Source organism: Lepidothrix coronata, unplaced genomic scaffold (assembly GCF_001604755.1).
Source record: "Lepidothrix coronata isolate B3197 unplaced genomic scaffold, Lepidothrix_coronata-1.0 Scaffold226, whole genome shotgun sequence".
NCBI classification, from domain to species: Eukaryota; Metazoa; Chordata; class Aves; order Passeriformes; family Pipridae; genus Lepidothrix; species Lepidothrix coronata.
This window is the reverse complement of record NW_016690406.1, coordinates 1,247,034-1,272,829: the sequence shown is the minus strand read 5'-3', so window position 1 is coordinate 1,272,829 and position 25,796 is coordinate 1,247,034. Positions and strand designations below refer to the sequence as shown.

The 25,796-nt window shown below is 39.4% G+C and overlaps 1 protein-coding gene across 1 annotated transcript in view; it reads right to left on the bottom strand.

Moving 5' to 3' along the window:
* Window positions 1–4,139: 4,139 nt before the first annotated feature.
* The window catches only part of NME7 (NME/NM23 family member 7), a gene marked incomplete at its 3' end in the record, with an annotated part of 57,916 nt that continues 36,259 nt past the window's right edge, over window positions 4,140–25,796 (bottom strand). Inside the window, exons 7-10 of the mRNA XM_017834004.1 lie at window positions 25,531–25,636; window positions 8,721–8,785; window positions 7,803–7,871; window positions 4,140–4,241 (exon numbers count right to left, since the gene is read on the bottom strand). Of these exons, the coding sequence (XP_017689493.1) occupies window positions 4,140–4,241; window positions 7,803–7,871; window positions 8,721–8,785; window positions 25,531–25,636 (342 nt within the window). The remainder of the gene's footprint in view (window positions 4,242–7,802; window positions 7,872–8,720; window positions 8,786–25,530; window positions 25,637–25,796) is intronic.

Sequence of the window (25,796 nt, the reverse complement as noted above, 5' to 3'; positions counted from 1 at the left end):
TCAAAAGAAAAAATAAATGCAATATACCTAATTTCTACAGCATTTTATAATGGTCTTACAAATACTAAGTAACCAGCTCAACGATTCCATCTCGACAAAAATTTTACCAGCAGCTATTTCGAGGCAGAAATGAAGATCATGAAGATGATGTGAAAACTGAAGCTCTAGCTTCAGACCAAAGTGCTAACAAAAAGCCTCCCAGTGCTCCAGAGGCCAAAAATATACAAACATTATGAAATGAAATATCAATGCAAGCTCAAGCAGTGACACGATTTCCTGGCCACCATCACCCTGTCCCAAGGTTTTGCATTACAGACTTTGCATCCTGGTCCATATTAAAGAAAGTCAAATCAATGCAGATCAAATCAAATGCACGTTGCTTTTTTTTTTTTTTACTGCACTTAAACAAAACCACTCTCTTGATAATGCACACTGTGCTACATTTACCCTTACCCCTCCAAGCACTTCCTTTCTTTACAATGAAGAAGAAACACAGCTTCATTTCTGTCGAATTTTTATTGCAGTTACTCACTCTCATTTCTAAGTGATACTGCATACTGAAAATTCAAACAATTTGTGTTCTGTAGTAATCCTATTTAATTAACTTTTTAAGTCCCCTTCTCAGCTTTCTAGAGCAGTTACTTCTTTACCACGGGTGCAATTTTTTTCTCTTGATGTCAGAACTGCACCAGTAGAAACAGAGTGAAATACACCCAGCACAAGACCCGTAATTTAACATCACACATAACAAGATTCAATAGTGTATTTTTAAAAAGGGCTTAAATTATTCAGACACACCATGAAAAGCAGTGGAACTCACACTCATTTCAGCAATCTCATTCCTATTTTAAATTTAAATATGTAAATAAAAGTCCTCAGCTGCTCACAGGATGTGAATATCAAACCTCATAGCTTCAGATGCACAGCAGAGCCTATGGGTGCCTCCCCTCCTTGAAAAGCTACAGTCTTGTGTAAAATTCAGAGATCTTTTTTTTTCAACAGCACTTGTTAACCTTGCAAAGAAACCTTTTCAAGATGGGCATCAGTATGATTGCTGGCCTTTTATAGGGGTGCTGCAACAATAACTGAAGAGTAAATACCGGTTTATTATAGTAAATGTGAGAGAGCTTTCCATGCCTAAGGTCCACATATTAGCCACAGAAGTTCAGGACAGAGAGAACAAGGCACAGAGAGACACCAAGAGCAAGTCACACAGGCAGTCTGGGACCTGGCTGTGAGAACAGCTAAGCCAGAGGCTGCACTCAAAGACAAGAACAAGCATCACAACTAATCTGAAAGACTACAGGAAGGCCTCAGAAGAGACCACCAATGACACAAAAGAAGGAGCTGCACTCCAGGAGCCTAAGACAAGTACAACTGAAGATGCTGACAGTTCAGCAGGAGCGTAGTGAGACAGCCAACCCCTCAGCAGGAAAGCACCAATGTAGCAGAAGAACGCAAGCAGAAGCAAGATCTGCAGAAAAGCACATATCCTAGTGCATATACTACCTACCAGGGACAAATGTTCCACAAGCCTGCAATCTGTGACACAGCCCTTCAATCAGGTCACAGTAATTTGAAGAGTGAGCACACCCAGCACAGCTCCTTAGAGAGATGTATCTTTATCCCACTGCCTGCTTTCCTGATTTGATAGGCCATTCCTACACTACTACAAAGAGGCTCAAACCAGATTTTTGGTTATTCGTCCTTCCTACTACCACAGAGGAGGTTTTAATATAGTATTTATAAGCTGGTTTATAATGAAGGATATTTTTGGCAGAGAGCTTTACTGACCTGTAGTGCTAAAAAAAATATTACCCTGTTATAGAAAATAGCCCAAAGTTCCATTTCATTTTTAGCATTGTACACTTGGTATAAATGGCTATCTTATTAAAACATAATCCTCAAAATAGAAGAATTCTAACTCTTTCTTCAGCCCTATACACCCTGCAAAATCAAAAACGTACTGAAAGGGCTGCTAACATTCATACCTAGTTTAGATATCTGACTTGCCATAAAGTAATTATTACATTTGTTATGTATCTATGATATAATTAACAGCACATGTGATTTGGAGAGATTAATTATATAAGTCAAGTTCCAACACCTTTGCTCACTTCAAACATCACCTTGCCTTGAGAGTAATGTCATTGACAGTGATGTCAATGGCACTACTTGCCAAATAGGGTACTCTTTAACAGAAGCCAAGTGGGTCAAACAGGTACATTTTTGTAGTGAACTACACCCCTGTTTATAAACAGACTGCACACACATCAGGATCCATCATATATAAACAGTCAAACAAGTTACAGAGAGATTGAGGTCTCTCAATGATAATGCACTATTTGCATGACACTTACATGTAGTTTAACCACTAGAATATCAAGTCCACTTTATCTTCATGGTCTGTATATAACCTTGCTGGATAATGAAACTGCTGATACGGCTTCTGCTGTTGGTATTTGAGACAAATATTGTAGCCACAAAGTGCAGCTGTGAGCTTCTGTGACAATTCCAGTTGGGAATGACAAAAGCCACTGAGACACCCTAGTCCCTTCTTCCTCAAGGACAAGCTTCAACTTCCCTATCTGAAGAGACAGATAAATTTCAGGCAATGATCAGCCTTGAAAGCAGCTGTACTTACTGTACATATGGTTTATGTGCTTGGAGAATCAACTAATTTGCAGTTCTTACATAAAATAGTAGATAGAAATATATAACACAGCTGCCTGTCTTCCAAACATGCCACTAACGTAACTGCTATGAAACCAGTGTCCAAAACTCATTTTCACTTCCCAAGTCACACAGTTAGCCATTAAAAGGGAAACACAAACAGCATCAGTAGGTCACTAAAAAGAGATCTGGGAGACAGGAAATTAGGTCCCTCTGCTGTTTTCCTCTGCTGCCCAGAGGAGCCATCAGGTTATACATCCCTCAGATTCCTCAGCTCATCAACGGTTCCATACACACATGCTGTATGGCTATGACAGCTTTCCATGTGAGTAGTAAGGAAAAATAGTGTAATTCCCCTTGTATAGGTACACTTGTCTTTCATAACCAAAATAACGTATCAGGCATTAAACAAGCAGACACAAGAAAAGGATATAATAGGCCCAAATAAAATGACTGCATCTTTGAGAGTTTTAAAGACCAGAAACCTTACACACGGAATTTGAAACAAAACTGAAACTACCACATTGTGTACATTACTACTAGCATCCTGCAGTTAAAAGATAAATGGCTTATGCTCTGCTTACAAGACGCTAAACCAGCAGAGAAACATTTGAATGTTACCAAATAGAAGAGGGAAAAAAAAGGGCTGGATAATGCCTTTAACTTGTGCTTTCTGTAATGGAAACTCTGGATCTGAAGAAAAATATATGCTGAATAACTTGTTCTCCCTTCAAACACTCATCTGTGTGATTTTTTTTTCTGTGAAAACTGGTAAATCCCTTCAGTCTACAACTAAAACATCGTAACCAGAAAAACATACAAAACTTGACCTCATTGGCTTCATCTTGATATTTCACCTCATGGTTCTTGTGTGATATAGTAGCCTGTTTAACAAAAATCTACAAACTTTTTGAGACAGCACTTATGCTTGTCTCCAAACTGCACACAGTATCACACATATCCAACTACTCACCTCAAGAAATGAAAAATAAAAGCTAGAAGCAAACAGGTATAAGAACTTTGACACCCTTTTTTTGTTTGCTTCCTTCAGAAAATGGAAGGAACCAATTCTCCTTTCAGAGTTTCATCCCAGGAGAATGCCACAGACTGCCGTGGACTAACATTTGATTACACTGGCATCTACAAGCAATAATTGTTTGTTCCTGGGCTCTGAAGCCTTGTGTTAGAGTGTTTGTGAATATTTAACAGAGATTTTTGCTTAGCTAGCTTTCCTTTCACCTAAATATCATCACAGTATTTTATCATCTGGCTTAGGTAAGATCAGAAGTGTTGCTAAAAGATTTTCAAATTGATCCACTACGAGTAGTGTTTGACCTCCATAATAAGATAATACTCACGTTTCTAATGAATGCAGCAAGTATGTTGCAGCCATACCACACTTTGACATTTTAATTCACATAGCATAACATTTTTAAGCTTTCTTTATCACTCAAGAAAGTACTTACAGGATCAGAAGGACCACAGAAGTCTCTGAACACTTTTGGAGGCTCGGATGGTGTAATCTCCATTGCTATGCAAGGCCCTGAACACAACTCTGAAACCATCTCCTGGAAGAGAAGAAAGACAGAAACAAAGCTGAGCTTTGGGCATTAGCAAGGGTTGGATTCCTGCCTAAAACAGTCTAAATTTACAGGATAGGAACACTTAAAAAAAAATTGGTGCATTTGGGAAAGCAAAGACACAAAACAAAGATACCATTAGTATTCACAACAAAAGAAATATTTTACATTTTGATATTTGGTTTAGAAGGTGGAAATTGAGAAAAACCAGATATTCAGCTTCAACAGGATATAACAGTATTCACAATACTTTGATCTGGACCTGGATTTCATGGCAGTGCCCCACAACTTGTCAAACTAGACTGAATCAATGGAATGCACTTTGCTGGGTTTTAAGCCTGAAAAATCACACTATATTTAGCCAGTTCCACAGGCAGCAATGTACTTTGCAGTGCTCCCTACAGGAAGCACAGTACATACCCTATATTTGTTTCCAAATATACACCCGTTCGATGGCTTTAAGTCACTAAAATGTCTCCTGGACTTTTGGTTCTCACAGTCTTTTTCTCATTCTGTTACTATAGAAGCCAAAACACACAAGCCAGCAGAACCTGTGCCTGTGGCACAACTTGCTAGGGAAAGGGTCCTTGATCTGGCAACATTCTTGGGGTGTACTATTACCACAGTCTTGGCTACACTGAAATAATCTGTTTCCCTGGAGCCTTGTGGAGAGTAAAGAGACATCATGAGTTCCGCGTGGGTGATGAAGATGGGTCTTACTTTTCATAAGCTTAAATTAACTCTGGGCATTAGTGCCAATTTGGAGTTTGTTAATTAGAGGTATAGGTTTCACAAGCAGAAAGAATCTATTTTGATGTTCTAGTCTGACTTCCTTTTTTAAATCATGCCCTTATAATTGCATACTTGTCTAGAAATCTGGGCAGACAAGTTTTAAGCAAATCAGGACGACTAAAGGAATCAAAACCAATAAGGAAAGAGGAAAGGAGAAAACACAAAAGAAAATAAGGGAGGATGGGTAAGGACAAGCAAGGTATTACAATTATGTCCACCAGCCACAGGCACGTCAAGGATAAGCCATGGCAAAGAATAATAGCATACAGAGTGGACAGAAGAGCAGTAGGAAAAGAAATACTAAGTCCTTCTCTGCCTTTTTTTGTGACAGAAACTAAATACACAAACACTCCGAGTCAAGCAACACTGTTCCAAAAAGTTTCTATCCCTATAGCAGATTCCATGCTGAGAACATGTGTCTAATCTTCCCACTCTGAATTTTAGTCAACTGCCTCTATCATCAGCCTGAGCCTAGGAAATCTAGGTAGAAATATTCCAGCGAGGACATGAAAAGAGTGCAGACTAGTTTCATGCTCTACAACATGAATAAATATTTTAATTCGAAAACCTGTTATCACCAATAGATCTTCTGTTAAGAACAGGTCAAAGAGCAACAAATTTCATTCTGTTAAGAAACAGTAAATTGTCGCAAAGTCATTACTCAGCACAATTTCACTGAATTCCATCATTTAAATAACTGGACAGTGGAGAAAAAACAGGCTTTTAACTTTAGTTGAATCAATTCTGCAACTCCTCTCTGCAAACTGTGGTTATTCTTCTTTCTCCTTTTTCTGTTGTTTCTGTATCAGCACTGACATCCCACCAGCAACAGCGAACGTGACCAAAGTTACCAGCACAAAGGCAGGTGGTACTATACTATGTCAGACAGACCTGGTCTAGCTTACACAGCCTCATGAAGTTCAGAGTTGAATTTAAACAGCAGACACTGCTTCTCTGGTAAGGTTCCCAGTTACAGCTAAATCAAATTTGCTTTAGCAAATAGTTTATTTGTCATACAGCATGGCCTGTGGTCAGGCAAAACCATTCCTGGAGATGAATCAGGCTCAAGCATTTGTGATTAACAAAGTGGATTCTGAGCTGACCTAAAATAATCTCACTTCTTTTTACCCCATTTTTTATTCTGGTTACAGTAGGAAATACAGAGCAAAACAGCACAATAAGTAATCAATAGTATGCAAAATCCCATGCAGGGGAGACCAACAAAGCAAACATTTTGGGCAATTGTACAGCTTTCTCTTTTCACAAAGAAATACTTTAAATACAATGTCAAGCCTTTATCTGACTGACAAGAGGTAACTAGAGGAAATGGGAGTAGAGTTATTTAAAAGGATTTCTGGATACCAGTATCTTCTGTGCTGAGTTATTTTGGAATGATAAATAAAATTTAGATCAAAACAGATGGTTCTGAGTCACATATATAAGGTCATATTCTTTCTTCAATATCCTATTTTGCAACATACTTCTTCCTATTTGGCCTGTACTGGCAATATCCGTTGCTGTTCCCATGTGTGCCTTCTCTGGAAGTTCTCTTCAGCTGAGTCAATTCAGCACATACAGCTTGCAGGATGGAGCCCTAGCTTCTCACTTTTCTTGAAATCCCCTAAAACATCTCTTATTTATTGACTTACCCTGTCTAAATGTCACTTTCTCTTCTGAGTAACTCTCCAATTAGATTATATAACTAACATTTGCAACATGTTAGAGGGTCAGAGATTGTATAAAAGAGCTGCAGAAAACGGTAGAGAATTTCCAACTTGTTTCAAAGCAGAGACTTTTGCAGTAGCATGGGACTCTTCAGGCCCTGAAATAATTTCAGACATTTCCATATTTTAATTCTGCCACATATCTACAAGTATGCCTGTGCAATCTCTCTCTGGTCCTTGTAAAAAATAATGTTATAAGAGGAGACCTTAAGGGCATTCCCCAATCGGAGAGTGAACTAACAGCACTCCTAACCCACTTGAAGACAAATCTACAAACTCTGTTGAAGTAAGTTAGACTGAACAATCATAAAGGAGGGGAAAAAAAAGAAAAATTTCATTATCAGAGTAATATCAGTAATTTTCTGGAGTAACATTACTAAATATGTAGAAAATTTTTAATAATTTAACCATTTAAAAATTGAGGATAATTTGCATAGTACATAGCATGGTAGTAGTAAAGTAAAAATTCCTATGAGTAAAATGAACTGAAATCCTCTGACAGAAAGTGATACAGAAATACAAGCTCATCTCCCTGTATTCCTATTTGCAGTCAGAAAATTTTATGTGACCGTGTAACAAGGCATAACACTATAGAGAGTCTTAGATGTCCACTGGGATTACAGCATATCTTAAACTTCTTAAGTTTTCTGAAGATCTACAGAAGTCAGAACAATAAATCAAAGAATAGGTCAAAGTGTCATCAGGAAAGCCTCAAATACAGCAGCCTCACTGTAAATAAAATAATAAATATATATTCTGGTCCAAGCCACGACTGCAATATCAAATAAAAGAAAGATGCAGATGTGACACATTTTACAAATTCCTTGGCTGAACAATTTTCATGAAAGGCTCTCCTTTGTGATTACATACATAGCCCAATTTTCAAGATTCATTCATTTATTTGAGAATAAACTAGAACTAATAAATACCTTGTTCATAAAATAAGTCAAATCACAATCCCAAGCAACAAAAAATGTGATCATTTCCTCATTTAAGCATACTCTGTTTTCAAACAGTTTCTTCTTAAACTTACCAGGTATTCAGGGACAACACCTTTGTAAATCTCATAAAATTCTTCCGCATTTGGACGCTCCATGTTGAACTAAGAAAACCAAAATTTTAGCCAGGCTGTATTAAACAACAACAACAACAACAACAAGAGACAGACACCTCTTATTAACCAGCAAATATTCAGAATTCTCTTTTAATTTTTACTAGGTAAAAGGAATGGCTTTACTGCTGCAACATGGAGTTTGTCAAAAACTTAGCCAATGATGCCACAGATAACACAGCACACAATATCTTCTTACATCTGAAATGTAAGTAGACAGCTTAGTGTAGGCTTATCCCACTAAGACATGCAACATCTTTTTGTTGGCTAGTAAAGGAAAGGGGTTATTCTTCATTTGTGATGGGGATTTGAGTGATAGGAGAATTTCAGATCCTGAAATTTTTGCAAAAATTGAAAGGCAGGACTTACTGGACTACTCTTGGGAACAATCTCTGTGCCAAATTCCTTTAACTGCTGAGGGTGTTCAGGGTGTCAAAATCCTTACAGTATCTTTAAAAGCATTCCCACAATCCATACTAAAAATATATTTTAAAAAATTAAGGAAGGATGTTAACAGTAGTTTCATTAATTTTAGCTAGTATATTTTGTAAAGGTATCTCAAATTGCTCCAGAAGAGACAGATATCCTTATCCCCCCCATCTAACTATAGGGACTCAGATGGAGAGAGGTAAAGTGTCTTGGCTCAAGGTCACCGAGCAAATACCAACAGACCAGCTGATCAACTAAATAATAAAACATAAATATCATAAGGACAGTGCTGATCCCAAAACACTGCTAGTCTGCACAAGGGTTTTATACTGCAGGAAGACACCTGTGCAGTGCATAGAGCACTTCTCTAACTTCTGTTTATCATAAAAACAAACACAAAAGGAAACCTACCATCTGCAAAGCTGAGATCTGAAATCCTCCCTTGAGGATGGCTTTTATAATCTTTCCAGCAAGCCCTGAAGAAAGATGGAAAATACAGTATTCAATTTGAAAAGCAGAATTTACAACTAAAAGGTATATACTGCTTATTTTCAAACTGGAAAACCAGTATTGGTGTAGGGCTGTGAAAGGAAGCAGAGAGCAGAGCTGAATTCACATATCCTATGTTCTATATGATGTGACATGCTCATCCTTTCAAACAACTAAATTCCATGCAGCTGTTGAAAAGAATTTCTACCAAAACAAGGAAATTATTGAAGCCTTTGCTTGTCTCAGATCAACTGCAAAATACCCAGTTGCTGCAAGATCGAGATTCTTATTTTTAATGAAGATCCATTGGTAATACCAATGCTTAATCAGTAATCAAGTCAGAGCATAGGCTGTCTTTTTTTAATACAGTGTTCACCGGACTGCAGGTCTTACTTTAAGCCAGAAACAAGGCAGGATGATAACAAATATTGCCAATAAACCAGCACAGGAGTTCATGTCTTCTACGGGAAAAACACATTGGTGCAAAATAACCTACTCCTTCTAAGTTTATAGCTCACAAATGTGCTATTGCTGATCATACTGCTTGCTTTATTCTCTCTAGAATGCGTGCTCAAAGACTGAACGATGTTGTAAAACAAAACACTAAACTTCGCAGAACAAGAACCACTGATTTTCCACTGAATGTGTATTTTAGATTTGCCTGTGCTTACAAGATCAGGCCATTCTGAAGATTATGTCAGCCAAGCACAGTACTCTGTGTGAGTCAAATTCATAGAATCACTGTTTTTATAGAATGCAAATGCCTGTTCTCTAGTACAATTTGTGAGAAGCTAGAAATTTCTGGGCATTTATTCAGAAAAGAATTAACCATAGAAGAATACCCTGTAACGAATGACAACAGCAGGATTTGACTCCTGGTCCTTAAATCCTTTTATTAACTAGCCTTTAAATTTCAGGATATTTAGCACTACATAAATTTAGGAGATGAGAACAAAACAAAGCTAGTACCAAGGTTATAGCACGCTCGAGACACAGTCTGCTAATACCTGTGGCATAGGATTGGTGAGCTTCCTACTATATTAAAAGGTCAGTGGGAGTTCTCAATAAATGCAATGGATAGTTGGAGGGCTTTCAAAAACTGTATTTACAAATGAAAATGAAAAAACTTGTCCCTGAAGTATCTGCTACTATATTTTTACATTAAGGTTTATATAGAAAATCCTTCCCTACACAAACCAGTGCATATTTCTTCCAAAAATCTTCAAACTACTCAAGGGAACACCAGAGATTTTGGTACACACTCAGTCCATGGAGCTCTTTGGGTTCACAGAACACAGAAACAAGTGGAGGCAGGTACAGTTCCTGTCCCACTACACTGTTCCACCATGGCTCCTGAGCACTGCTGAAAGGTTCCTTATAACACTCCTGTGAACTCAGGAAAAAAATTCACCATTTTTTCATGGTAAAAAAAAAAATAATTACAGTAGCAAAGGGACTTGGGCGGGTTTGCCCAGGAGATGCAAGACCATGTCAGAGAGAGAAACCAGAGCTGTATTTTTTTTTTGTCCACCCTGTTGGAAAGGCTGAGCAGCTCAAATGCTTTCACACAGGTTGCACTGAGGCACTGAGCCTACTGTCTTGATTTCAGAGATGAATGGCCAGTTTATAAAGAGATTAAGTGACTAACTGGGAATCATTCAGGAAATTAATAAATATTATGTGACAGAGCATAAACATTTTCTCATTCTCAAAATTCAGAGACAATATATGAGTCATCTGCTTCACCAGAAAACAACAAATGCGAAGAAAAGGCACTGGTAGATAAATGGTCACTGCCACTTGCAGGGAAAAAGCTATGAGGAATGTATGAGAAAGCCAGAGAAAAAGCTATGAGGAATGTATGAGAAAGTTGCTTTGCCTGACAGATGTCCATTTTGCACTTTCTCAGTCAAGAATGGGCCACTCACAAAGGCACTCACAGCCCACGAGTATCTAATTAAAATTAATTATAAGGTTCTGGGGTACTGTGGAGATCTGCTTCTTACAAAATTTTGTCTTCAGCAGTTTTATGAGCTGTAAGCAAAATCCATGTTTTAGAGAAAGAAAGGGGGACTCAAATATTCAGCTTTCTGGGCTGTTTCTCTACTGAAGTCACTAAGACATGTATTTTCTGTAGAGAGGAGATAGGCTCCTTTAATGACAGAAAAAAGTAGGAACGTATTTTGGATAAAAGGCCTTTAATGCAAGGTTTCTTTAATAACTAACTGTGATAAACCTACTAAGATTTTCCTCTACATTGTATTTCTGAGTTCACTTTCACTCACCAGAGCAGCAGAGCACTTTGTTGCTCCAAACAGATTGGCCATGCCTGCAACACCCAAAAGGCTTAACCAAAGGGCTTATTGTCACCATTGTAGACAGACAGATGCCTCACCAAAAGAATTCAAAGTGCCTTGAGGAACAGGCATCTTTCATTTATGTTTGCAAAGCAGGATGTTAGCTCCACTTCCCAGATGCAGGAACTGAGGCAGAGGATAAGCAAGTTGCCAGTGGTAGCACTAATCTACAAATCCAGTGACTTGGCCTCCCTTGTCCCAGTGTAGGCAATACACATATCACTTCTCCTAGGGACACTTCCCTTTCAAATTTTACCTGAACCAAAATAGAAACAAAAAGCATAAAGGCAATCCCCAAGCAACAGAAGAGTGGAAGCTCAACGCTCACCCTGGGATCTGTTTCAGGCTTTAAGCCAGTTCCATGACTGAAATGGGATGTATCCTTTCCTTTGTGGGTAGATAAGGCTAAGAAAAAGACAAACTAATTAGAGAGCCATTTCAGCAGCTTCCAATAATTCCTTTTGACTTTAAAAACCAAAACTGTAGTGAAAAAACAACTTTCTAAGGACCCTTCAAACAGGGTCAGTGTATGTTTAAAATGTGATTACACTAAGAACCCAAATCAAAGCTGCAGATTAGGCACCAGTTATGATGACTTTTCAGTCCCAAAGCACAAAAGAATCAAAAGCATTACTAAATACAACTGGGGGAATTTAATACTAATCCAAAAAAACAAGAAAGTGAGAGGGAGAAAAGGAGAGCAGGCACACACTTTATGTCTTCTGGGCAGCATTATGTTACTACACACCTAACACAGGACAGATAATCTTCCAACATATTTTAATCAGTTAAAATGCTAAGGTACCAAGACCTCCTCAGTTACATTTATCTTCTACAGTTTGTTGCTTTACAATGCATAGTATTTGAAAATTGTCCTTCACTAAGAAACAGAAAGTAGCAGGGAAGACATCAGACTGAAAAATGTTACAACTGTTTGCAGAGTTATGGCTTGGGATAAAATAAAACAGTTAATAAAGGTCACTTTTAACCTAATATCACTTTAATCAATGAGAGGTAACACTGGGCTATTGGGGCTCTTCAGTCCCAGTGCACAACGAACCACCAGCCCTACAAACAGGAATGTTACATTCTCTTCCATTTGTTCTTGGCCAGTTTCCCAATTTAACCATTCCAGTATTAAAAGCTTATTAGGCAAGACAGAAGACTGCCTTCAAAGCAAGGCAAGAACTAGCTTCCTCATCTCAGCCTCCATATGTCATTTTTTTAAACCCTTCCAATACTTAAAAATAATTCCTCTGGAACAACAACAGTTTTTTTTGACAGGAATACACAAACTTCCATGACTGATCAGATCGATGATCCACCTAATCCAGTAACACATTTCTAAAAGTAACCAGAACCAGGTGCTTAATGTAGCACTATAAGTAGCAATTTCATTTCATGTCTATTTTTGACATTTTAAAATGCAATTTTGCTTCACAGTATAATGAAATTACCTGATTCTTTATGGCCAAGTGTTAAGGTCCTGTCCCAAAACTCCAGCGAATCATGATCAGGCTTAACTCCAAGCAAAGTCAGTCCTTTTTGAATTCCAGAAGACGGAAAAGCGGGATTTAGAGTTGGGCCCTCCTGCAATGTATTTCAGTTGAAGTCTTCACTAATCTTTGTTTCAGACAACATTGAAAAAGACTGTGCAGTAAGGAAACGATAGATGTCCTTCTCATAAGGTGCACTTCTTCCTATCAGTTGGTCAACTCATTCCCTGAAAAACAAGGTTTATCTTTTGCCCTTTCTATTTAGGAATAACTCGGCTCTAGGCATTCTTACTATGCAACATAAATACACCATTTCTAGACTCCCCAAAAGTTTGATCAGAGTGATAACCTACAACTATTGATCTCCCAGATCCACTGTGAAAAAGGACATGCAGTCATTTTTGTATCTGTGCTCTGGAGCACCAAGTGAGTCTTCTGAGTGACAGACACCGGGCCAACAATGCAGAAGAGGAGCTCAAAAGCTACTCAGGCTAACCATAAGGATCTAAAAAAAACAACAAACAAGTAGATACAGACGGAAGATGAAGAGAAGCATGTGAGGAAACGGTAAGAGAATATCATTTATAGTGACAGAATCCAAGAATTTCCATCACTCCTCATTTCTGTCTAGGCTTTGGTATTAAAGGAGAACCTCAAGAAGTTTGAAGGGCAGCTTTACAGATACTCATGGACAACCTTATCAACACTGCAGCACTGGTAAAAATCTTTACAAACAAAATTCACTTGAAAATGCTAAAAGGTAACAGGGCAAAGGCAAAAGATATCACCACTGTTTTACTGAAGAATAGAAGTCAGTATTTTGCCAGCACAAGAAAAATTATGCAGATAGTAAATCTTAGGAGACCTTGAAGCCAAAACAACAGAGCATATGATGCAACTGAGAATGGGAACTGACAGAAAGATTCAAAGGGGGTGAAAGGTTCAAAGGCTTAATCCCAGCTGCAACTTTCTGAACTGCTATGAACAAGGCAAGACCACACTTGTGGATGCCAGACAGGGCATTAAGACGCAGAATGATGAAAATCTGTAGGGGAAAAAAGGTATTCTGGGAATTCTTGCATGGGAACAGATGAGAAGAGTCACACAACTTTCGGATACAAAGGTGCATACTGAAATTCAAGTCAAAGGTCATGGCCAGGCTACAGAAAGTATCCAGCAATTTGGCTGGATACCACTGGTATCCACGCACCAGCGTGTGCCATTTGAGATGGGAATCTGAAGAAGAAAGATTAAGAAGGAAAGATCAATATCTCTGCAACAGTTATGCTGAACTCAAACTGATGGCTGTATATCTACAAAAAACCAGAAAGACTTAGGTTTGTCTTTCTTTGTTCTTGTGTTAAGAGAAAGTTTAAAAAGAAATATCCAGTTTGTTTTGCTCTTTCTTTCAAGATGTTCATTACTTTGTACTCCTTTAGCACTTTCACTCTGATTTAATTTTTTTCACTTAAGAAGATTACGGTCAATCACTCCGGCCAGAAGAATGTTTCTATGCCTATAACAACTTTCATTCACTTTTGCTTATTTCTTGAGTGTGAAAAAAACTAAACATGATATTTTAGCTGAGGCTGTACCACTGGATTATATGGTGTCATTCAGTATTGTAATTCAAACCACTCATATACATAATAACATTTCTTTCTTTTTTTATCTGGTTATCCCTACTGAACACCAAGCATGGGACAATGGTTAGAGTTACAGAGAGGAAGTGGTTAAAATTATGCCTTGGAGTGTGCATTAGCCCATAATTATAAACAATAACTTTAATCTACTATTGCACTGTCAATTAACTTAACTCTGGAGGTTAAAACCCTCATGAGATGCCCTATAATCTGTTCCAGCCTTTACTAATTTTATATTCCACATCCTGTGGAAGGTATGCCAACTCACTGTCCTAGATCAATAGTAAATGTTCTGCAAGCTCTATAATTTATTTTTGACTTGGCAAAAGACTATCACATATTCCTACATTCTGTGTCTTGTCTGTTTTCAGATCCAGTACCTTGCCCTTTTCCTTACACTCTGATTTGAAAAGGGCAGTAACAGAAGAGATTTCAACATATTTATTTTTTTCTGCAAGATACAGTGAGTTAGACTGTGCATAGCTGCATTTTTTTCATTTTTCTAAAACATTTTCAAAAATTTCTGGTAAATTCCGGTTCTGTTAAATCACCAGACATCAGACCAGTGATAAACTATGAAGTTTTCCTTCATACTTCGATTAAATCTTTTTTCATCTAAATTAGTAAATATGCACATATTTTGTAAATTTACTTCTAGAAAGCTGTATATCCCTGTCTTATCCATTCCAGGTTAAATAAATTAAACCCTTCAAGTTTTCACTGGCTAAATCTCTAATTGTTTTTGCTCTCAGTTGATTATGTTATTTTTGAAACAGAGAGCCCAGAAACTGGACATGACACACAAGTTGGACTCTCACAAGTACCGAGCAGGACTAGTGGGTCCAACATTGTGAACGCTGATTTTGCTTATGTTACATCACTATTCCAACCATTTCTCTACAGACTTTTCACTGATACCCTGCCAGTTCTTCTCTACTTTATATCTGTGCATTTATTTTCCCTTCTCCATGGTAGTACTATGCAGTTTATATTCAGTTTCATCATCTTCACATCACTTCACTTCTGCAGTTCACCAGGAATGTTCTGAATTCTGATCACATCCTTCAAAATTGCAGTAGGCACTTGGCACCATCTGTGAACACTGCAAGCTTGCTCTGTCCTTCCCCATCCAAGCCATTAGTGACAATATTGACAAGAACTGGTCCCTAGATGGGTGACAAGACTTCATTTGTAAAGCCCTTTTAATTTTAATTTTTTAATGCCCATGTCCAGTCCAACATTCAGGGAAACATTTATGGCTATGCTGCACAGATTTAAACGTACAAATTACTTCACTAAAGGAAAATTCTGGTTTCCTAACAGCAAAGAACTTTGACGAAGGCACTGATATTCAAGTGAATTAGGCTATCTGGCTCTGTTTTACCTTCCTTTACAGAAAACATACTTAGAGAATGCAGAGATCAGCAAAGCTTATTCTCCTTCAAAAAAGACATGTTGGTCGATGTCCATCATATCATCACTGAGTGATTTAAATGAAATTATAGAGTTCTGATTCATCAGTTTCCTTGATATGAAAGAAGTTTCATTAGCCCGAAATTCCCTGGTCCACTGTTAGAATTGACTTTTCTCTAACCCTTTAAGAGTGAAAATCCCCAAATGCAGTAATAAACACTAATTTCTAATGTCTTTTTTAATACCATCATCCCTGTAGAGACATAAGTTTCATCAACATAAACGCCATTAATACAAGTCTGCTAAACACAAATGGGAAACACTCTTTCCAGTTGGAGGATATTTATAAGCTTCAGCAAGGACTGGTTGTGCCATTTGATCTGTTTGTTTCTCTGAAGTATATCTCAGTATATCTCCTCCTCTTCCTTCCTGTCTCAAACTGTCAGAAAGGATTTTCAGACTCAGTTCATCTCCCCCTCTACCTTAACCAGTTCAAATGTAAAATACATTTTTCATACTTCAAAAAAATAAATGTCACTTCTCCACCAGCTACTGAAATCCAAAGTTAGTCTAAGTTGGGAATCCAATGCCAAGCTGCTAAAACTTTATGCAGGAAATAACCAAGAAACAACATCGGCTTAGCTTCAAAAACAAACACCCCAGGCAAGGAATATCCATCATTAGAACTACAGTGAAGAATTCAAAACACAGATGGAAGCGGAGGGACTACTGTTCTCATGGAAGCTAGATTTTTTTTCTAAAAAATGGTGATAGAGTGGTAAAGTAGGTTGCTTTCATGTTAATCACTTTTTTCCTAGCTTCTCAAAAGAGAAGAAAACCCGGCCAACCTAAAAAACCCCAGCACCACTAGACACCACCAAATGCTTCACCACCCTATATATAATTTATTCAAGGAAAACACAAGAAACAAACTTCATTTAATTTTGCATAAATACATCTTCTGCCTGGACAAATCTGTCTGCAAAAGAATGCCAGCATCTGAAAGCACAGGGCTTTACTAGATAGTTTTCACGTGACTGCAGCACTAAGATTGCCATGTTGTGCATGACCCAGAGGTCACATCTCAAACAATCCACTGTACTTTGAAGTATCTGCAAAGACTTGTATTCATCCTACAACTTTTTTTCCGCTTGGAGATTCTGTCTTCAAACAGTTCCTTACAGACTTCTAATTGTTAGGTGCATCAAGGCTATCGCTGATACCTCTTGGCACTCAACCTTGTAGACAAGATCCAATACATCAAGGTGAACTCCACAGTATCTGCACTTCACCTTTTATTACAAATACTTGTCACAAAGAGAACATATGCTTTCAGATTACTTATGAGAAAATTGCGTTCCTCGTTTTTTCTCAAGCATGAGAAGACAGCTTTCTGAAAACCCTGTTCTAATTCTAGGTTTGCTGAAAATAAAAATAATGAATTAGTCAAATTTACGCCTAAAATGGTAAAAAAAGAAACAATTTCCAGAGTTTGTTTATAATTTTTAAAAATCTAATGAATACAAATTGTCTTGATAAAAAAACATGAAATAGATACATAGTCCTGAGAATGACAACAGATTTGCACCTCCACTATCCTATCCTTTTTTTCTTTTTTATTTAATTTCCTTAGTACATACATGTAACTATACTTAGCATAACACAGAGGTGAATTGGACATTATCATAGTGATGCTTTCTCTCTTTCAAAGAGCAATAAGTATATCACGTGTCAGGAACAGTTCTTCAGTTGTTTGCAGTCAGACACATAATCCACTAAAATGCTGGATTCCCACTCTCTACAATACTTCTCACTCTCTCTTACACAGCAATTTCACTTGAGATCCTACATAAGTAAACCTTGTTTCTCTATGTGCTTGAGACTGAACTAGTCTTTGATATTCTTTTTGCCAAAGTTAGGTTTGTCTTTGGAGCAACAAACTACTCTCTCAATTGGAATTTTTCTGGCTTTACATAAATAAGAAATATGATTCTTATGGTTACCTGTCATGCAGCATTTTGTTAATCAATGTAAAGTTCTACAAGCTTCTAAAGCTGTCTACTCACTACTAAGATAGAAGAGGTCTGTAAGATTTATCATCCACTCAGTATAGGTCTAAAACCATGTTTCTACAGAATATCTTTTCCACTTGGAAAGACATCATTCCTGTTCCTTTTGCTTTCTATAAGACTTAAATTTTAGTTGAAGAATAATGTGGAAGATGTCACTGTATTTTTTTTTTTAATTACATAAGAGGAACAAGGATTTAACTTCAAAAAAAAAAGTTAGAACAAAATCTCAAACTTAACACATACTAGGAGAACAAGCCTGTCTGGGTAATCAGTCTCATGCCTAAGAGCTCTCAAGACCATAGAAGCTCCCTTGCCTCTAGGCAGATCTTGCAGTTTGCATCAGGTCCAATGAAGTCTTGACTAGCAGTTTTGCTTTTCAAGTTCGTGGCACAGTTCTAGCCCCAAATTTGTTTCAGGCAAAACTCTAACGTTAGGAGAACCCATGTTGCAGCCTGAGAGTGCAGAAAAGGACAGCAGGATTTCACCTCTCAAGCTCTGTGCTGCAACCTACATTCAAAATGTGAACTATAACACACTTATTTAGCCTGATCATCACTATTTTCAAATTTTTCCCCTGTTTATTTTTCAAAAGAAGTAACTAAAGGCCACATGAAAGAAACTTTAAACCAGTCATGAAATACCAAATTCTAATTCCTACAGCAAACATGACTAAACTGTTACAAATAAATACATTAAAGCTAATCCCACCCAGTGATCTATAAGATGCTATTTCTGCTCACAAAAGAGTCAAGTCATAACTGTCCTCAGGGCATTAAACTGATATTTAATCATTTTGGTGAATTTAAAATTTTGGCCTCTGAGCACTACTTTTAATACCTCCAGATCCAGTAACATGAGGGGAATTACAAAAAGAGAATATCTAAGTGATTGCAACTATGATCTTGTATCTGAAGTATCAGAAGCACAAGAAGCAAGAGGATTACAGAACACAGATCTACACTAAAAATTTCAAATTATTAAATAACTTAGCCATACAACCCTAGAGCTCCGCTTACTTGACTGAAAATTGGTCTCCAGAGAAGAGAAGACTAAAAGAAAAGTCTGACAGATGCCAAACACGTCAAACCATGACATATCTCCCTTGTTAGAACAAGTGTGCACAGAGTAGCATCAGGTTGCTTTTGCATTCCAGTTCCCAATAAAGAGGAACCAGACTGCTCTTGCAAATCCTCTTTAGAGTTAAAACACAACCATCTCACTGCTGCCAGCCAGGGAAGCACTTCATCTCCACTGGGAGGAGCCACCAGAGAATGAGCTAAAGTTGTTCAGAGCTCTGGGATACACTGCCTTCCATGGCCTTCGCAGCCATTTTTCCATCTCTGATCCTCCACAGAAGACATTATGCTGACACCAGATTGACAAAATAGCTACTGCCTTACTTCTTTAAGAGATATGTATGATGCACATTCCTAGAGGGCCAGTGATGCCATATGAGGAGCGGCTGAGGTCACTTGGTCTGTTCAGGCTGGAGGAGACTGAGGGGAGACCTCATCGTAGTCTACAACTTCCTCATGAGTGGAAGAGGAGGGTCAGACACTGATCTCTTCTCTGTGATGACCTGTGACAGGACCCATGGGAATGGCCTGAAGTTGTATCAGGGGCGGTTTAGGTTGGATACTAGAAAAAGGTTCTTCACTCAGAGGGTGGTTGGGCACTGGAACAGGCTCCCCAGGGAAGTGGTCACAGCACCAAGCCTGACAGAGTTCACAAAGTGTTTGGATGATACTCTCAGGCAGATGGTGTAACTCTCGGGGATGGTCCCGTGCAGGGCTGAGTTGGACTCAATGATCTTTGTGAGTCCCTTCCAACTCAGCTTATTCTGTGATTCTGTGATACCATCCCTCCAGCATTACCAGCACCCTTGACAGCTGAAGTTAAACTTCACATAACTCCCCTGACACCCTTTATCAGGCCTCAGGGTTCCCTGCAGCCTGGCAGACTAGCTGGACACTCTTGCTTACAGGACTTCTCTAGTGGGTGGTCGCTGCACCAGGTCCTGCGGGTGGTGGGGCTGCGCTGCTGCGGCTGCCTGGGAACAGCTGTTCCCATATGCCTGTCAGGAGAGGGTCAGCAAGGCCAGAGATAAAACCAATACTGATTTTCCACTACTTTGTCACTGGATAGGAACCCTATAAACCCCCTATGGCAATCAAGGTCAATTCCTAAGGACTCTGTCCAAGAATTAACCAGCATAAACTAGGAATTACATCCAGCCTTTTGACAGCAAGGTAAGCTCACTGAAAAGCACCCTAGTTTACAGTTGTTTTTCAAGCAAACCATCTTCCAGGACAGAAAAACAGAAGATTTCTCCTTCTAAGAATTAGTTATGCAACAGACCCCGGAGAAAAAACAAACCCTGGGAAAAAGAACCAGAAAGCAAACCTCAAATAATTAATTCTGTCAAATGTTTCTGCAGAAATAAAGACTAAAGCTCTGCATAAACTCCAGTGTGTAAGTGAAACTTCAAGTAATTGTAAATATGTAATGAGCAGCTTATATTCATGGTAATTAGATAGTGAAGTTCAAAGCCTCAGCAGTGCATAGGAAATGGCAAAAAGGTTTATTTTTAGAAACTCAATACTGAAAATTTGTAGAGCACAAATCAAAATTCCAGTGCATAAGAAGCTCTGCTGCTTTGATCCACATAAATTCCTCTCTATGCCTCTGGCTCTGCCAAACCACCTTTTCACACTGGCCACACAAGATTTCCTTTCCTCTCCTCCTACTGTGTTTCCATGTAGCTCCTTCCCACCAAAACAGCAGGGTGGACAGCCACAGCTAGATGGGGTAAGCAAGTAGTTCATTTTTAAGACCAGGCAGTCTCCTGCATGCAATTTTGCCAAAAGGGCAGCTCATTAGTTGCTATAGCACCTATTTCAACTGAGATACAGGAAGACACAGGAGATGTTGCTGGTACAACCAGAACGTCTGGAGTATCACTGAACACAGTTGCTAACAGATATTAAAAGGGAGATGAGAAGGACTCCCAAAAACTGTCGTAAAGGTAGCACACAGCTCTCTACTCTGTTGGGATTCTTCCAACTGTGACAATAAAAAATGATTTGTAAAATGACCATGTGCACCAAGAGATGCCACTCAGTGATATTTCTGTTGTTATTCACAAAATTAAGCTGAAGAAGAATATGAACACTAAGGAAGACAGAAGAGGACAGGCTAAGAAAGCGAAATTCTCTCCCCTGCAACACTCCTGGCCTATTGGGCTGATGTTGGAAAGTTCCTGCCGCCCTTGTGAAGAATGATCCATCTCACTTAAAACTGCACACTGGAATCGGTCCAGCTGCAATATGAATCCACACCAGTTTTCTCAGCCAAAGACAGAGGCCACTGCTCAGCCAGCGTCTCTACTCCTTCCTAAGGCCAACTCTTCATCACAAGTGAGACTTCTGCAAAATTTTACAAGACCTCCTCAGTCTCATAATCTCTTTAAGATGTGCAGTGCCTGTGGGTTTTGAAACATACAAAGTAATATTGGAGAAAACAAGCTGGGACAAGTGGTCTTAGTACAGTAAAAACATGGTCAGTCCTTGAATTCCATCACTTTTGAAGTTAACTTAAAATTACGTGTTGGTTTTGGCTGGAGTAGAGTTAATTTTCTTCACAGTAGCTACTATGGGGCTGTATTTCGGATTTGTGCTGGAGACAGCACTGATAACACAGGAATGTTTTATGTTATTGCTGAGCAGCTCTTACACAGAGTGGAGGCCTTTTCTTCCTCTCACACCATCCCACCAGTGACTGGGTTGGGGGAGCACAACAAGTTGTGATGGGACACGGGTGGGACAGCTGACCCCAACCAACCACAGGGATATTCCATACATTATGGAGTCATGCTCAGCATATAAAGCCAGAGGAGTAAGATGGAACAGTGTGGGGGGGACATTCGGAATTGTGGCATCTTTCCAAGTAACCTGGAGGTGGCTGAACACTTGCCTACCAATGGAAGTAATGAATGAATTCCTTGTTTTGCTTTGCTTATTAAACTGTCTTTATCTCAACCCACAATTTTTCCCACTTTTACACTTCCAAGTCTCTCCCCCATCCCACTGGGAGAGAATGAGTGAGCGGCTGTGTGGGGCTTAGTTGCCAGATGGGTTTAAACCACAACAGTCCCTTTTGGCACCCAAGGTGGGGCTCACAGGGTTTGTGATAGTGCCACATTTGATTGAAATGTGCTGGACTGAGTTTATAGCTGTTATTGCTGTTCAGCTATTAATCGTGAGGCTCCTGTGCTTCCATGGGGCTTGTTTGCCTGAGTCTAGTGCTGATGAGTGGTGGCTTTTTACTTTCCCTGCTGGCTGTAGAGCTGTGCTGCTGATCACCTTACTCTGTTGATCCTGGGAGCATTTGGATAAATGGCACTGGTGATGCACCTGGGCTGGCAGGTGGCCAGGACATCGCTGCTGTTTCTGTGCTGCTGTGCTGGACAGGCAGGAACTCCAGTGTGAACTTGAGTCAAAGGGATTGCGACCTGTGGATGAGCCCACCTCAAAGCATCTGTGGTCATGGATAAGCCTATGCCAGAGTAGGTACATCTACACGCCTCTATGGCCATGGTTCTGTCTGTGCTGCAGCAGCAAGTATACCCTGAAGGGATTGTGGCTCAAGGATAAATCCACGCTTAAGAAGGTACACCTTGAAGCATGAGTCATTCTGGAGCACCTCAAAAGCATGTGGCCATGGATAAGCCCATGACATAGCAGTACACCCCTGGAGGGACTGCAGCCACGGGTAAGGCCATGGTGGAGCAGGTTTAGTTCTGGAGGGACTGTGGCTGTGGGTAAGGCCATGTTGGAGCAGGTACATCTCTGAAAACACTGTGGCCTGTGGCTAATGCCACGCTGGAACAGGTGCACCTCAAAGCAACCATGACTGTGCATAAGCCTATGCTGCAGCGGGCATTCCCCTGGAGACACTGCGGCACATAGATAAGGCACAATCCTAGGTACAACCCTAGGGGCGCTGCAGTCTGTGGATAAGTCCAAGCCTGAGCAGGGTTAAGGGGAGGAATTAACTGCAGTGTTAAACCCTTCAGTCTGATCCAAATGGAACAGAACTGAAGCTTGTAATGGATAAACCTTTAAATTGTTTTAAGTTGTGATGTGAGTTGCATGTTATAGGAATTATTGTAGCAGGAACCACCTAAACCAATGAAGGACAAGCCTTAGATGAAGCAGTGCAAGTGCAGCAGGGACCTGACCTGAGCTGGCTTTAGTGCTCAGTAACTCCACACAAAACATCCTATCCTGTCCTGAGTGACCACCGTAATAGATGGAGCCCAAAGTCATGGACTAAATGAACTCAATAGGCCTTTTGTGGACATTTGTGGACCTTTTCCAAACATTTCACAAGAGTGGTCCACAAATTAAGGGAAGCATATCTGCATATTGTATTAAAGGATGGGAAGGGGGGGATGGTTAGTGAGGATGTTATTGGAGAGTGTGGGGTCTGAGCATGAGGTAAATGGTATGGAACGAGTCGTGGAGAATGTACTGGTTTGGGGTGGGGTAGAGTTAATTTTGTTCACAATAGCTGGTATAGAGCTGTGTTTTGGATTTGTGCTGGAGACAGTGTTGATAATTCAGGGATATTTATGTTATTGCTGAGCAGCTCTTACAAGGTTCTCACACCACCCCACCAGTGAGTGGGTTGGGAGTGAAAAGAGGTCGGGAAAGGACACAGATGAGACAACTGACCACACAGATGTTCCAGACTATACGATGTCATGCTCAGCAATAAAACCTGGGGAAAGAAGAAGGAAGTGGGAAACGTTCAGAGTAATGGCATTTGTCTTCCCAAGTCACCATTACATGTGATGGATTCCAGCTCTCCTCAGGATGGCTGAACACTTGCACATGAGAAGTGGTGAATTAATTCTTCATTTTGCTTTGTTTGTGTGCATGGCTTTTGTTTTTCTTATTAAACTGTCTTTATCTCAAGCCACAGGTGTTCTCACTCTTACTCTTCTGATTCTCTCCCCCATTCCACTGGGGAAAGTGAGCGAGTGGCTGTGTGGGTCTTAGTTGCCAACTGGGGCTAAACCACAACAGATTCATAAAAAGCTTTGCTTGGAAAATTCAGTTTTGATTTCTTAATTCTCTTCAAGGTAGTTGTCAAAGCTGCATGGAGGGAGAATGCTCAGATAACGTACACTTTGTCTTTCAAATTTCCGTTCTGTTTGGCAGCTGTCATCTGCCTATCCAGCGCTCTGGGGTGTGAGAAAATGAAGTATATAGTGGATATTAAGCTGAACCTTAGGCCAGTCTTTCTAGAGCTCACACTGCAAAGCTGGGTGTGCACAGATTTTTTGTTTATCATTTCTCTCTCTCTCATCACCCTCAGCTCCTACAGACACTCATACTCCCAAAGGTGAGTACAAACAGGGTCAGAATTTGTCTTTTGGTGACTCAGAAAAATTCAGGAAAGTTCAAGAAAAAGGAAAGAGAGTAATAGACAGGGCACTATGAAATCTACAGAGACAAAGAAGATTAAAAACAGGAAGAGAAAACCTGAGCTCACTAAGATAGAGTCTGAGCCTCTATATGTAATAGAAATTATATCAAGTATAGAAAAGCGCAGTCCAAGCCATCTATATATTCATCCTGCCACATAAAAATTTGTCCTCTGCAAACAGGTAGCTAGGTGAAGTCATAGACCCAGCTGCTACCCATATTTCTGTAAAAGGAACATCACTCTGTCTTTGCTGCATGGCAGACTTATCAGTAGCAGATACCATGCAAGGCCTGGAAAAGATAACAGGGATATTATCAGCAGCAACTGCGAGACTCTTTCTTGTGAAAGCCTTTTCATTTTTTTCAGCAAGCTCTCCAGACATCCCACATGAGGTGTGAAAGGCCTGGAAACTGCTCCAGCCACTTCTGCTGTTTCCATTTCAGCTATCCACAGAGAAGTGATTGAAATGCTGCAGTGTGCTGCGCATCTTACTAAGAAAAAACTCAATGCTCTCACATGGCAATATTTATTCTGCATTCAAAAATACTGTTTCAGTGCCAGAGCCAAAACATTTTACTGCACTCACTGCTGCTACATCTAAGTACAGGACGCACGAGTGAGATTATTTTTGCATGGTAATTGTAGGGCATTAAACATTTCCAATACTCATATGGCAAACTCACAGGACATTCTCTGGCACAGAAAACATCACAGAGTCCACCAAACCCTTTAGGTCTTTGGCTAATTTTCACTAACAAGCCTTTTCTACTTTCCATTCCCACTGCATTCAGCAGAACAAGATTCATAAGAACACAAATCTCCCTTTGTGAGTAGTTTTAATCTAATGTGTTACTGCATGAGTGGAAGGCCCTGCAATATAGCCAGTGTCCTGCTTTCATTCTGTTGTAAGGATGCTAACCTCCAGCAAGTGACTGTGGTGGGCAGACAGGAGCAAGTTGTCACAATAAGATTCATCAAATCTCATGTACGCTTTTAGCCTTCTTTTTTCACCTCTCCCTTCTTATTCTGAAATTAACAAGTATCCACATGGAAAGCACATAACACACTCACTCTTCATGGAATTGAACCACAGAAACACTAAATGTGTAGGAAGGACAATGTATCTGCATGGTTTTGTAAGTACTATGAAATATACTCTGTGCTCTGGCAGTCTCGTTCTCCCAAAAAATGGGCATAGGAATGATCATGGATACAATGAAGCATACACTGCTTTCCCCTCTGCTATCTGCATTGCTTACCTTCATTAACAGCATGAGGCTTAATAATGCAACAAGTACAGTTTGTGAATGTTGCACTGCTCACTGGTCCACGACCCCCACTGGAGGGAAAGAACAACTCCAGCTCCTGAAAACAAGTGTAATTGAATACATTTTAGATTGATCTAGCTGCATGTATCAGCTTTCATCATAAGTAACAATAGGTGAAGTATCCATAAGTACAGAAGATAAACCTTAAGTACAGGCTTTTTTTTTTTTTGCTACAAATACTTCTTCCCTATACTATT